The sequence below is a fragment of the Synchiropus splendidus genome, chromosome 8, assembly GCF_027744825.2.
Source record: "Synchiropus splendidus isolate RoL2022-P1 chromosome 8, RoL_Sspl_1.0, whole genome shotgun sequence".
Taxonomy (NCBI): Eukaryota; Metazoa; Chordata; class Actinopteri; order Syngnathiformes; family Callionymidae; genus Synchiropus; species Synchiropus splendidus.
In genome coordinates, this window is record NC_071341.1 from 5,641,231 (window position 1) to 5,655,236 (window position 14,006).

Genomic DNA, 14,006 nt, shown 5'->3' on the forward strand with positions numbered 1-14,006 from the left:
TTTTTATACACATTTTTAATAAGCATTTTCCCCCATTTCCAACGCTTCCATAATTAGTGTAATCCAATACACAAAATCAATACAGAGTATGGATTTTTTTGTTTGTTAATTATCTTAAAAATTCTCTTTAATAAACCTTTTTATACCAAGAATTTAGATAAGCATAGAGAGACCACTGCCGGCAAGAGAATAGTACTGAAGCTTATTATCATACGATGTATTTAGAATTGGTTGGATTCTGCTGCCATCTTGTGGACAACATATTTGCCTGCATTTTGGTGGCGCACTGGCTTGCTTTTTGCGCCCCCGTATGTGGCGTCGTAATTCAAACCCCACTGTGACGTCAGTCTTCAGAGTGGATTGCACAGTTCCAGCTGAATTTGCGATCGTTTTTTAAATCTTGTTGATCATCAAAGCGTCTCTGGGCCGTTCAAATGGGTCTCTGTGGGGACCTGTCAATCAGACACAGTTCCGAAATAACTCGAGTGGCAGACTTCCAGCTATGCGTACTATGGATGTTCGTCCAGCACACTGCGTTAATAATAGGAGTGCGGTCGTTAAGCTATTTCAGAGAGGGGGGGGGGGGTGTCGGCTTGTTCTCATTGGACCTGTTTTTTTCCGCGAGTTTTAGTGAAGTGCGAGTGGGAGGAGAATTTCCAGCAACGGAGATTATCAAAAATAAACTCCCTCAGGTCCAAGGAAGAGCAGAAACTATAAATACCCCCGATGTGTTCAGACGGCAGTGGTGCTGGAAGAGCGGAACAACACACCGCCGCGTGGCTCGTGGACTGGAGATGAAAAGCGACATCCAAGTGTGATACAGATCACAGGGCTGGGGGAGACTTCTGTCACTTCATCAACTAGAGCATAATCTGCCGCTCATTTATCGGTACTGAAGAGGCTTTTTTTTACTGAAAGAAGATGTATTTAAGAGCGCGATCAGTCCTCCTGCTGTTGTGCGTCTTCCGTGCGTCGCTCTCAAAAGGGTACGATTCGGAGGACGTTGTGCCTGTGCGGATCAATGGGAGAATCAGTGGGCGCTTTTGGAAGAGGAGTGAGGACCAGCCCAAGATTTTCTTCAGTGCCTTCGGTAAGGACCTGACCCTGAGCCTCGTCCCTGACACCAGCTTTATTGCGCCTTCCTTCAGCATCCAGCGCATAAAAGCCAGAAAGGTGTCACGCGGAGCTTCAGATACCGACCTCAGCAAAGCTATGAACTCAACGGTTGCCAGTGAAGCTCCCCTGAGAAATTGCTTTTACTCTGGAAAGGTGGATGACGACGAAAACTCCGTCGTTGCCGTCAGCCTGTGTACAGGTATTTTTGGCTCCTTCATAACAGACGGCAGCGAGTATTTAATTGAGCCGAAACAGCGCACCGACTTCGGAATTGACTCCGTCCAGCAGCTGCATGTCATCAAGAGGAGGAGGATGACCGAAAGGTATGATGTCCCTCTCCGGTTCGATCAGACAGCGAAGGACACACCAGAGGAAACACTCGGTGGGGAAACATTGGAGTGGAGTGACGCACACAGGGAACCCCGCCGGAGACGCTTCGTCTCATCTCCACGGTTCATCGAGACCCTGGCAGTTGCCGACGCCTCCATGACCCACTTCTATGGAGACGAAATAAAGGTCAGACCTGTGCACAACGCTGACATTACTTCTGTACAGTCAAAGAGACGTCAGACTGTTGATAACCGTTCCAAGCGAACCGATTTCCACTAGCTCAGAGCTGGGGATGCTGAGACACATTCCACAGGATTTGGTCATGATTTGGCAGCAGAATCTGAGCATCTATGAATCATAACATTCAAATGATCATATCTGAACAACAATCATAAATCACAAAATCAAACCCTAAACTTCATTAAGTCAGTCATTGTTGGGTCTTCTCGAAAAGTAGGGCGACTTGATTCCACAGTAATGAAATCCAGTCAAACTCTGGTCTGTTTGCATTTAACAGGCTCTTGAGCTGCTTGAATGTACAAAGGTTAGGCCAGTATGTCAGGTCTGCACTGGCAAGGACCATGATTTTAGAGAAGTATTTTCTGTGATGAGGTGTCAAGAACTGAAGCGGAGAGTGGGATTTTATCAGCGATCTGCTCTCAGCCATGTTTGCTATGGCCATGGATTATTGAGAGGAGTTTCCATGGACCATGATGTTTGCTCATGATAGCATGATCTATAGTCAGAGTGAAGACGAGTTAGATGGGAAGCAGGAGTGATGAGGGAATGGAAGTTAAAATACATGTGTGTAAAAGAGACAGGAGGAAGAGTTAGAGAACAAACAAGTTCAAGTATCTGGGATCCCTCACACTGTGATTTACAAAGGGGAAGAGGAGGGTACAGTCAGGGTGGAACAGGTGAAGAAGTCTAATTCATAACAGAGGAGTGGCCGATTGAAAAGGCTTACCGAGGGGAGCAATGACGATACTGAGGTTGTTATGGGGAGTAACTTAGAAAGACATAATTGAATACGAGTACATCAGTGTAGAAGAAGTTAGTGGGTTCATACTGGGGTTGGACACATGGTGATAGACAGTGGCCATGCAGATGGAGGAGTGGAAGGAAAACAAATTGTTTTATGGATAAATAAAAAACATTTTTGGCTCATGTAATACTTCAAAACAGTAAAATGGTACACCACATAAAAGGTCCTTCTGCGCTTCCTCCTTTGCTTGATTGTGAATAACTGCAGAAGGAAAATGAGGAGTTAAGACTAAGATTAAGATGGATGCTGAGATGGAAAACTTCAAACTTAACAGAAGAAAATATTTTTGGCTGCTGTCCCTTATGGAAAATAAACATTGAAGAGTGAAGTCAAGAAGTGTCAGGCAAGGCTGGCTAAGGATCAGATGCTGAGAAGTCCTTTTTCATGGTGCATGTTTCTGGCACCAGGTATACGACCAACAATCAAAGGTGTTGACGTTCATGATTGTTACAATATTTTCTTTTGTCTTTGACCGTAGCACTATCTCCTGACATTGCTGTCAATGGCCGCCCAGCTGTACAAACATCCAAGCATAAAGAATTCAGTGAACTTGGTCGTGGTGAAGATGTTGGTTGTTGAGGATGAGGAGGTTGGTCCTGAAGTCTCCAGCAATGGACATGTCGCGCTGAGGAATTTCTGCTCATGGCAGCAGCTCTTCAATCCACCAAGCCAGAGGCATCCAGAGCATTACGACACTGCAATGCTCTTCACCCGAGAGGTGAGTCTCATGGACGCCTAGTCTTTGGCTCTGAATAATATGAAGTTAGCGGGATTCCTGCACAGATGTTCAGCCAATTATACACAATAAGATATTTCAAGAAGACCTGATGGAGATGTTAGATGGCCACTGTTCTCTGTCTTGGGATCCCTCAGTGTTGAAGGTTTAGCAGTATGGAAGCCGATGAGATTACTGTCCCACTGTCACGCTGTAGCTGGGATGGAGTTGAAAGTGAGTGACAAGTTGAACTTGACATGAATATCCACCCATTACTGTCTCCAGCCAAAGTACTGGCCATATTCTTGACCAACTTTGGAACATCTTTCTTTATACTAATACATGTAATTCATTTTAGTCACTAATGTCCTCTGGTTATAACTGCTTAACCATGCATGTATTTCTGACTCAGTATGAATAAAAACAGATTATGCATTATATTGTTGGTGTTTGTGAAGTTTGGAAGTCGAACCTAAAACAAGACCTAGACATCTGTGAAAAACAGCACCAGCTGAATAACATTTTCAATCCATAACACAGCTTTGATGAGACTTTCCACTATTTGTATTGTATGATAGTTGTTGTCTTTTCTTTTGGCTTAATAAGTATAAGAAAAATATTTAATCTAGTCTCTATTATGTCGATGCATCGGTTTGTTTTCTCATTGGCCTTATTTATGAATGCAAAAATAAAGCTGGAGACAGTCGCTCAGGCTGAGAACACCAGGAACTTATCCCCACGTTGTTCATTAAATTTGCCTTTAGTTTTTACATTTTTATGAATAGACATGCAGTAATTAAGAGCAAACCTAAAGTATCATCCTAGTAGCTATTTTAGCACAAGGTCTTTTCTTTTACTCTTTTACAAGTGATTGTAAAATTCTCTAAACAATGCCCAACAAAAAAGTGAAGTGGATTCTTGTGCCGTGATTCAGCTGCAATGAGTGCCAGGAAGAAATTCCTTGACCTTCTTTTCCAAACAAACAGTTCTTTTTGGAAACTTATCGGAAACATGTTCGTAAGTTACCAGGATTTGAATAATAACTGTTCCCTGCTGTAATGTCTGCATTGAAACAAGGTGCTCTCATCCAGGAAGAGTCATCATCAGGCAGTCTCTAGTCTGTGTTTATGTTTCCATTTCTGTCATGTTACAGTTAGCTCAAGTGTGTGGTTCTGCGTGGTCCACGGAAGACTTATAGGCCTCTGGTACCTCTACTGTTGTGAAAGCTAAAACTCATCATCTGGGAACACATTTGCAGATTTACACTGGACTCTGGCATTGTCTTACAAAGGTCTGAACAGACTGTTTCTGCAATTCTGCTATCGCCATCTGACCCATACAACTGAGCAGTTGGCTTTGTACGTTTGTAACTTCATAAGTTCATAAAAGGCTGTTGTGGAACAAGTTGTACAAACACACGAGGCAGTGTTGAAAAGCTGGGCCCAGATGGTTTTTCAATCAGAGAGACTAAAGCGTTCCGTGGATCCAGCTGTGCTCCAAACAACTAAAGCAACATGACTAAACACCTCAGAATCAGGGCCACCAACATACAGCAAAAATATTTATGCCAACAAAGGAGGTTCTTCTTCTGTTGTTGGTGATGTCATGAAAAATCTCTCTCTGAGTAGTTGGCTGTGCTTTGACAGTCCATTCACATCAACTGCTTTCTGTATTCATCCGTTTGCATTGTCTCTATGTTAAGTGGACAAAATAATACACTGCATTTTTCTATATTTACTGTTCATACCCACAATGCAACAAGGCTTTCAGTCATGATAAACCTGTTGACTGTATGGGTGTTTTGGTTGACATACATGTCATGCTGATGGTGGCGCCAACTTTGAAGTGATTTGGATTTGATGATGTTCCTTGGATTTGTTTGGATTCAGGAATATCTCTGGGAAAACTAAAAACAACATACATACTAAACTAAGTAACTTTTATGTGACAAACTGTATTGGCAGTGTTCATTTGACATTGCTTCAAACACAAGGATGAGATGTGAGGATATGAGGATTAAAGATAGACGATAGAGAGACAGTAAGTAACACAGTATGGTGAACAAGGAGTGTTTGCCATGTGACCTCCGACAATCGTATCTTCCTAAGACCTTTTGCCCGCAATCCTCGTATAGTCAGGGTTCCCTTTTTTAGTATTTTAGTTTTTAATTTACTCATGCTTTTGTTTCAGGATATTTGCGGACCGAGGAGTTGCGACACGTTGGGAGTTGCTGATGTTGGAACAATGTGTGACCCCAAGAGAAGCTGCTCTGTGATTGAGGACAACGGCCTCCAAGCAACCTTCACAGCTGCTCATGAGCTCGGTTAGCAGTTCTTGTCTTGTTTCATTTGCGGTGCAGCTGTTCGAGTTATGATTTGTGAAGCATTCAGTCTCAGGGTGATATTTTCAATGTTTTTGTTTTTTTCCATTTCATTCTTTTCAACTGCAGGCCATGTGTTGAGTATGCCTCACGATGACTCCAAGAACTGTGAGAGGCTGTTTGGAGATCTTGGTGGACATCACCTGATGGCTCCTGTCTTTGTCAGTCTGGATAAAACAACACCGTGGTCTCCCTGCAGCGCTCTCTACATAACTGAGTTCTTCGACAATGGACATGGTAAATATGTACTTACCTTTTTTGTGTGTGTACTTTCATGTATTTGTCTATCATGGTGACGTGCTGATGGAATAAAAATATTAACAGTTGTTGCCTGACATTGTTTATGTTTACTATTAACTGGATTGTTTGGCGGTGAAGGACCAAGACAGCACCTGCTTGGCCTGTCTTCATGACACTAATAGATGTCCTTCACCAGATATGAATAAGGAAACTGGTGAGAGAACGAAGAGATTTTTGTTGTTAGCGAGTCCATACTGCTCAGCTTTTCGATGATTCTGATAGACATGAGTCAGAGTCACCCTATTTACCTGGACATGTCAACAGAGAAGCATATTGGTGTTTTATTATGGTTACCAGGTGCACCGTTTTCATCACAGCATAGTTTATGCAGGATTTATGTGTGATGCAAGAGACAGGTTAAAACACAGCCTCTGTGGCTGGTGAGATGCGTAAACCAAAATCACCTTCATCAATGTCAGAGACTTTTTGGCGCCGCACAGTCAGAATGTGTGATTGGTGGATGGATGACAGATACACTTATTATTTTTAAATTACAGTTCTACTGCCTCAGCAGCAGCCGGCCAGGAAGTGACACTTACACTTATGAAAAGTGCTGTAGGGTTTGTCGTCACTCATTCCACATTTTCATACACCTTTCCTCCACATTTGCTCCTGTCTTTTTTTGTCTGTCCTTTTCTGATATTGTGTTTGTATTCTCACCGAGACACCTCATGAAACATTTTTTTTCCCACTGACTCATACTATGGACTTTCTCCTGTCTCTACCTCTGATGCCAAAAGCAACAGATGTCAGCAGAATATGGTCTTTTATCAGTTGGAATATGTCTCTCAGGAGAATCTTGCTCTTTCCAAAACTGTGGACGTGAGTCACCACTCTGGGCAAACAGCTTAATGGATGAAGTGGAAGCTAATTAATACATTCAGATGCAAAATGGTTGTCAGATGTGGAAACAGAAAGTACTCCAATGCCTGTTAAAACAACTGTCCAATTGAATACTACTTTTTATTCTATATATTAGAGGTGACGCCACATTGAAGACACAGTGAACAGAACGATACTGAGGACACACACTTGCAACAAGTTCTACTTATTGTCAAGAATCTTCAACAATACTCCTCTGTGTCTTTAAATCAGGGGACTGTCTGCTGGATACACCAGAGAACACTATGCCTCTACCGCAAGAGCTGCCAGGGACCAAATACAGCTTGGACCAGCAGTGCCAGCAGATTTTTGGAGAAGAATTCATCCATTGTCCCAACACTTCAGACAGTGACATTTGTAGCCAGCTTTGGTGTCAGGAGGATGGAACTTTACAGTGCTCCACGAGGAATGGAAGCTTGCCTTGGGCTGATGGTACTCCGTGCAGCACTAGTGGGCGGTGTCTGGACGGCGTGTGCATGCCCACCCAGGAGGTGATGCAGCCTCTGGTAAGACTTCATGATCTGTTTTTAAGATTTGGGGACATATTTAGTCACACTAGACTTGAGCTCAGAGGGTGGAGCAAAGGTTTGCTACTGATTCACTGGGACTGGACTGTGTTTACGATCAGTAGCAAACTAATGGAGACACAACTATTTAACTGGTTTGCAGCGAACAGAATTTGGTGCAGCAACAGCACCTCTGTAAACAACAAAGGGGGAGGACTAAAATGAAGGCTTGTTACTCTTTCTCTGTCTACAATGTGGTGGTACTGCCACTGCAGAAAAAATACTATCACACATTACAACACTAGCAACACTATATCTCACAACTGAAACCTATGCTATTTTTGCCAAAAAAGGAATATGACTTGACATTTCCTCACATAACGTCATGGTTGCATGAATCAAATTACGCAATGCAAAACTTTTTTCCCTACTTTAGACTGATGATTTGTGCTGAGTCAGTGCAGACCATACTATAGAAAGGTCAGTCTATTCTGTGCACTGGCTTAAAAATGCGTGAGGATATCTAACATATCTTCTCAGCAAGCTTTGAAAATGGGCTGCATTGGATCTAGGAGCTGCAGCTGACATCAGCTGTGGAGCGGAGGCGGAGTTGGAGAATTTCCGCCATTGTTATGTCTTCTTTGTTGATCGTATTGTAACAGAACTGAAACAGATCAGAAGCCTTAAGGCCACTCCACGAATGTATTTCAATATTTGATCCCCAGACCCTGCTCAGGTGTAAAGATCAGGATTCAGGACAGCTCCCTCGCTTGCCATTGTTGAATCATTGTCAACCAATCATCCATCTTCCCTATGACACTGTGGCTGGGACAAAACGTCCATGGATCCATTAGCACAAACACAAAGACAGTTCAGCATTCCAAATCTGTGCTGCTAGGAATATAGTTCTCTATTGTTATTAAAAACATACAACAAACAAACAAATATATATTTATAGGAATATGTCTCCATCTCTCTCTGCTGTGCACGCTAACAAATATGGTGACCAAGATGCAAAAAGTGCCTGGTTTGCTTTTAATCTGGCAGTGTTGGTTTAGAACTGGCTTTGCTTATTTGTTCCTCTTCATTTCTCTTCAACAATGCTTTGGACCTGAAGGTCGACAGATCTGTCTGTAAGAGTCGTATTTAAACTCATATTTTTAGGACAGACTGGCAGGAGGTCAGTGAGGAGAGTACAGGCACTTTTAAGGCACATTCACTTCAACAAACCAGAGTGTAAATCTGAGCACTGATGTTGAAGATGTTGTTGTTGTTGTTGCGAAGACATCTAAAATATATCACAAATTGCCAGTTCAAATAAAAGCTGAAAAGATGCTATACTGCAATGAAATGGCCTTCAACTGACCAAAAAGTAGACATTTGATATGATATACCTACAACGCACATTTTCTCTTTCTTGATCTTGTTAAATTGTATGTAAATTCCCCAAATAGCAGCTGATACTAGCTTCTACTATAGAGTCAGCTTAATATTTGTGGCACATATCCTTTATTCCATAACCATTCTTAAGTTTGTTCTGAGTTGCATGTTGCAAAAAACGTCTTCCTCAAAAAGCAGCACATCCACTAAGCAGCTCTCGGTCAAATGCCAAATATAATTCATGGCAAAACACTCTCATATGCAGAGCATATTTTCATGACATGAATTGTAGTTGGTTTTATAAACAACTCTTCCGTAAAATGCCACTGAAAAACATGCACATTTAAGCACAGTTTTTAGTAACTTGCATGTGTCGTAATCTATATCCCAACAGTTGTACATCACAATTCTATAGTTTCAATTACATATAAAGCAAAAAGTCCAAATTTTGATGAGCTGAAAAGGGTGAACTGCAAGCCTTAACTGCATTCCAGGTCAAAGGCACATGTCTGTGATTTTTTTGTGCCTTATGTGAAACCAGTTTTGACCCACTCTGGAGTGGGAACCTCTTGCTTTCTAATGGTGAAGGACAGCAAAAGGATTGCAGCATTTAACAAGCTGCTCAACCTTGTGGCATTTGGATTTGAACCATTTGATTCAAATTTTGTGAATAAAAGCTGGGATTTAATAGTTAATAGTACGTTTTTATTGAGGAGTATTGAATAGCTGCCGAGGGTGGTCCTCCACACACACACACTGATCTTGGTGCATAAATGTTAAAAGCACCAAGGAGACATTGTGACTGCGCAGAAGAACGGAAAATTGTAAAAGTTTGTGTTTATGAAAAACAGATGAAAACAGGGATCATGAGATTTGCCTAGAATAGTATCCATTATAATGGCAAAGCAACAATAGAACTGATTCTGCCTGAATGAGAAATAGCCAACCTGATTGAGCTGACTGAATGCAAGTGTATATGTTTATGAATGAACAATTATTAATGAGGTTGATGACATGAGTGATGCCTTGGATGTGCTGTCCTACATATTGTGTTCTATTGTCATCATGTGCACAGGTGCGCAGATGCAGCTGGGACATTTTGTTTTGCATTACACAAGTGTGTACATTTGAGTATCTTAGGCAAGTTTAGTTTGACTTTGTACCTATTGAAGAGTCGAGCTCCAGTTGTTGTTTTTAGTTATGTTTTTTTTTTTTTTTGTGGTGAATATTTTTTCCTTTCTCCCATCTTCGCTCTTTGCTCGGTTGATATTTCCTCCTTGTGTTGTGGTCGCACATCTGCTTATGCACCCAGGCACCCTGTCAGGTAGCTGGTCCAAATTCATAAAACCTCTTCCAGCTCATCCGCGATAGAAAACTCGCCCACGCTTTCTATTTTGTCTTTCACGACCATTGCCGAATCCACCAGCGGCACAGTGACACATGTGGCAGAAATGTGGTCAGTGGCAGGCATGCGGCACGTGCCAAACTTCAACACTGATTTAACCTTCATTCTTGGCAGAGTACAGGGCCTCAAACCCTGAAGCTCAGACAAGAGGTTCAGCTAGTGCAGATGAAATTGTGTTTGGCACCGGCCTCTAACCAAACCCATCTGACTGATTCTTTTTGTCATCCATTTTCTTCTTGTTGCTCATTTCTGCTGCAGGTGCTTGTGGATGGTGGTTGGAGCGTGTGGGGACCGTGGTTACACTGCTCCAGGACGTGCGGTGGAGGGGTGGAGTTCTCTTACAGGGAGTGTACCGATCCTGTGCCTCAGAACGGAGGAAAATACTGTGAGGGACAAAGGGTTCGCTACCAGTCCTGCAACATAGAGCCCTGTGAGGACAACGGTGAGTGTCTGAAGGCTGAAATGTGAACCCCCATGATGGGACTCTCATCAAAAAGACTCTTGTGAAAGCAGCTTAGAGCATATGCAATATATGTCATGTTGTTTGTCATGATCATGGACTGTTTTAACTTGAAGAAATACTGTATAATTGACCATGGATGTGAGGAGAGTGAAAAAACCCTGCTACTGGTTCACATAAGCACAACAACAAGGCCAATAATGCTCCAGCATGGTGTGATATATCACTGAGAGTTCTCTTCTTTTTCATAACTTGTCTCTGCAGGCAAGAGTTTCAGAGAGGAGCAGTGCGAGAGGTATAACAGCCCAAATTACCTGGACCACAACGGCAATACAAAACACTGGATACCAAAGTACACTGGAGTGTCTCCACGAGACCGATGTAAACTTTTCTGCAGAGCTCGAGGCAGCAGTGAATTCAAAGTGTTTCAGTCCAAGGTGTGTGCACCCATGAGGACAGCTTATATTGAACAGTTACTGTAGATACATTACTATTTCTTGTTTCTTTGCTGTCTTCTTGTTTGACCAATATACTGTAGGGTGTAGTTACTGAAAATTTCCACTGCTCAAATTCACCTGAAGCCATTGTCTTTATTGAGTATGGCCTTATTGTATTTTTCCTCAGTTCAGTGTGTATTTCTACATGGACTGCGTGTTTAAAATGATGAAAGTTTCCTAATGTAATACAAAGAGCAAACATAAACTCTGAATCTTTATTGCAACCGTCTGACATCCCGCTCAAGGATAAATTCGTTTCTTTTCATTAATAGTCATTAAATACCATTGAAATTCATCCATATTCACATAAAGCAGTATTCCAGGTGATTTACCCACATTGCGTTATTTTACTATTTCAAAACGTTATTACGTCTTATATGTATGGAAAAGCACTCAATCTCAAACATTGCTGGACGTTACTCTGTTAGTATTCTCACTCACTGTGGTGTGTGTAAATATATCTGTAAAAAATACTGCACATAAATACAGAGACAGATGGTGAGAAAGTTCATACATCTGATTTGTACATCAGGTTTAATTGAGTATCACTTCTTATAACTAATAACATTTTTTGCGTGTAATGTAAATAAGTTTCATATATGCAGTTATGTTTCATTTGATTTTAAAGAGAGTAGTAGTAGGCAGCAACATCTTTCAGTACTTCCCGCACCTCTGGATGTTTGGAACGGAACAAGACACTGCAGTCAAAGTAAAAGTGACAACACCAGTGCGAGCAAATTCTGCAAAAAGCTTTGTTTACCAGAAGTCTGAACGAGCACAAACAGAATGCAGTCAAATGTCTAACATGAAGTGAGCTCAAGTGACATGAACAAGAGTCTATAAGATAATATATTTAGACTTGTGTTAATGCTCAGGCATTGAGCACCACACCTGGAAGAGTATGGACATCCCTGTTAAAAGCTCTTCCTGATATGTCCTGCAGGTGATTGATGGAACAACCTGTGGTCCTGACACCACTTCTGTCTGCGTCCAAGGCCAGTGTGTGAAAGCAGGGTGTGACCAGGTGATTGGATCCAGCAAGCGCATGGATAAATGTGGTGTGTGTGGAGGGAGCGGACTGACATGCAGAAAGATCACTGGCTCTTACAATAGAGCAACGTAAGTGACCTAAGCACTACTATATGTCAGACAAAGCAGTACACTTTTTCAGTCAATGCGCAACACTGTGCTCAAACTGCTCTGAAAAACACATCTCTTCTTTTCAGCTACGGGTACAGCGACATTGTGACCATTCCTATCGGTGCAACGAACATTGACATTAAGCAGAGAAGCCACAGAGGAATCAAACACGATGGAAACTATCTTGCTGTGAAAAGCGAGAGTGGCGGTTACATCCTCAATGGTAACTTCTCAGTTTCAACAGTTGAGCAAGACATTCCCGTGCTGGGGGCAGTGCTGAAATACAGCGGCTCGTCCACCACACTGGAAAGGCTCCAAAGCTTCATGCAACTGAAAGAAGCCATTACAGTCCAAATCCTGGCCACTGCCGGTGATGACAACCCTCCCAAAGTGAAATATACCTTCTTTATCCCCAGAGATATGACTTTTAGCAAGTCCAAAGACAAGCAGGGTTCACCCATGTCTTCCCATGTGATACATCCATTTGGCATGCCGGACTGGGTGCTTGGAGAGTGGTCCGCATGCTCCAAAAGTTGTGGTTCTGGGTGGACGAGGCGAAACGTCGAGTGTAGAGACAATGCCAACTTCCCTTCCAGCCTGTGTGACAAAGAATTGAGGCCAGCCGATATCCGGCCATGTGGTGACCTGCCATGTCCCATATGGCAAATGGGACCGTGGTCTGCTTGTTCACGAACTTGCGGCGCAGGGCAACGGCGTCGCAGTATCTTTTGTTTGGACTATACTGGGAAGATGGTGGAGCCAGAGAAGTGTGACCCAAACAAAGCCCCCCAGCCTGTCTCTGGAGAGTGTTTCAACCAAGACTGCCTATGAAGGCTATTTTGGATCCAAGAAATCCTTCATCAGTGGTTCTGACTGCACTTCATCAGAGGTCAAGGGCATTAGCCTTGTTTTTTTTATTGACTCCTCATAACCACTATTGAAATTCAACATTGAAAATCTACCTCAGGTTTGTTCATATATTTTGTATAGACTCTTAGGAGCGGTGCTGTGTTCATGTTTTCTTCTGTAGGTTCTCGGGCCCTCTTTGATTAGAAGTTCTCTCCATCAAATCTAGTTTTCTTCAGACAGAACCTTACTTGGTTAGCTGTCAGACATATTATGGAGTGGGTGACAATGAACCAGGTTAAATATGGCTTCAGTTTTTAAACAATGTTGCACCTAAACAACATGTGGTTAAGACAAATGATGAAACTATCTTTGTTTGACATACATTCTGTTGCTTTTTTGTGATACGATGCAAGCAAATGTCACAAAACAATTTTGTCTCTCCAATGTTGTAGACAATTGTGTATTCAATTTTATATTAAATCGGAGCTCAACAGGGTTCCGAACAGACAATCCACAATACGTCATCTCTGAGGCTACATAGTTCCATTTTATCATGCTTTCTATTTTGGGATGCTTTGGTACAGTACGACTAAGTTAAGTGAAATGTGTATTATGTATCATGTATATTAAATACAATGATGATTTGTGTATGTAAAGCTGTTGTTATCAATCTTGGATGTATATTTGATTTTCCATTCCTCTTGTTTTTACAGTCTGTAAAAGAGCAAAGGAAATGGTGTATTGGGCGTATATCCCTTCAGTGAAGGATCATGCTATGGTCATTATGATTATTATTAATATTATAGCTTCCATTTTAAGCTATTTATTTTGTGAAGATTTGTCATGGACATTGAATGATTATGGCAAATGCTGCTGTCTTTGAAATGTTTCTGTATAATTATGCTCCAAATAAACACATTTATGTCAACATTTTATTGCTCTCAAATATTACTATGCCGGGGGCTTGTCGATGGTGCGATCAGTATTTATCTAGTAATTGT

General features: G+C 41.9%; 1 protein-coding gene across 1 annotated transcript; it reads left to right on the forward strand.

Annotated features, from left to right (window-relative positions):
* The first annotated feature begins 676 nt into the window (after positions 1 to 676).
* On the forward strand, positions 677 to 13,874 carry LOC128763839 (A disintegrin and metalloproteinase with thrombospondin motifs 8). Its single transcript, XM_053873067.1, has 9 exons — positions 677 to 1,632; positions 2,970 to 3,209; positions 5,397 to 5,529; positions 5,656 to 5,823; positions 6,982 to 7,274; positions 10,318 to 10,501; positions 10,784 to 10,956; positions 11,960 to 12,135; positions 12,243 to 13,874. Exons 1-9 carry the CDS (start codon positions 922 to 924, stop codon positions 12,985 to 12,987), a joined length of 2,823 nt encoding a protein of 940 aa, XP_053729042.1. The 5' UTR covers positions 677 to 921; the 3' UTR covers positions 12,988 to 13,874.
* The last annotated feature ends 132 nt before the right edge of the window (positions 13,875 to 14,006 follow it).

What these genes read in the sequence shown, in the direction of transcription:
- LOC128763839 (XM_053873067.1), top strand. Translation starts at nt 922, where the DNA reads ATGTATTTAAGAGCGCGATCAGTCCTCCTGCTGTTGTGCGTCTTCCGT. An exon ending in GTTCTTCGACAATGGACATG is followed by an intron (nt 5,824 to 6,981) that starts GTAAATATGTAC and finishes TCTTTAAATCAG; the next exon opens with GGGACTGTCTGCTGGATACA. An exon ending in TCAAAGTGTTTCAGTCCAAG is followed by an intron (nt 10,957 to 11,959) that starts GTGTGTGCACCC and finishes TATGTCCTGCAG; the next exon opens with GTGATTGATGGAACAACCTG.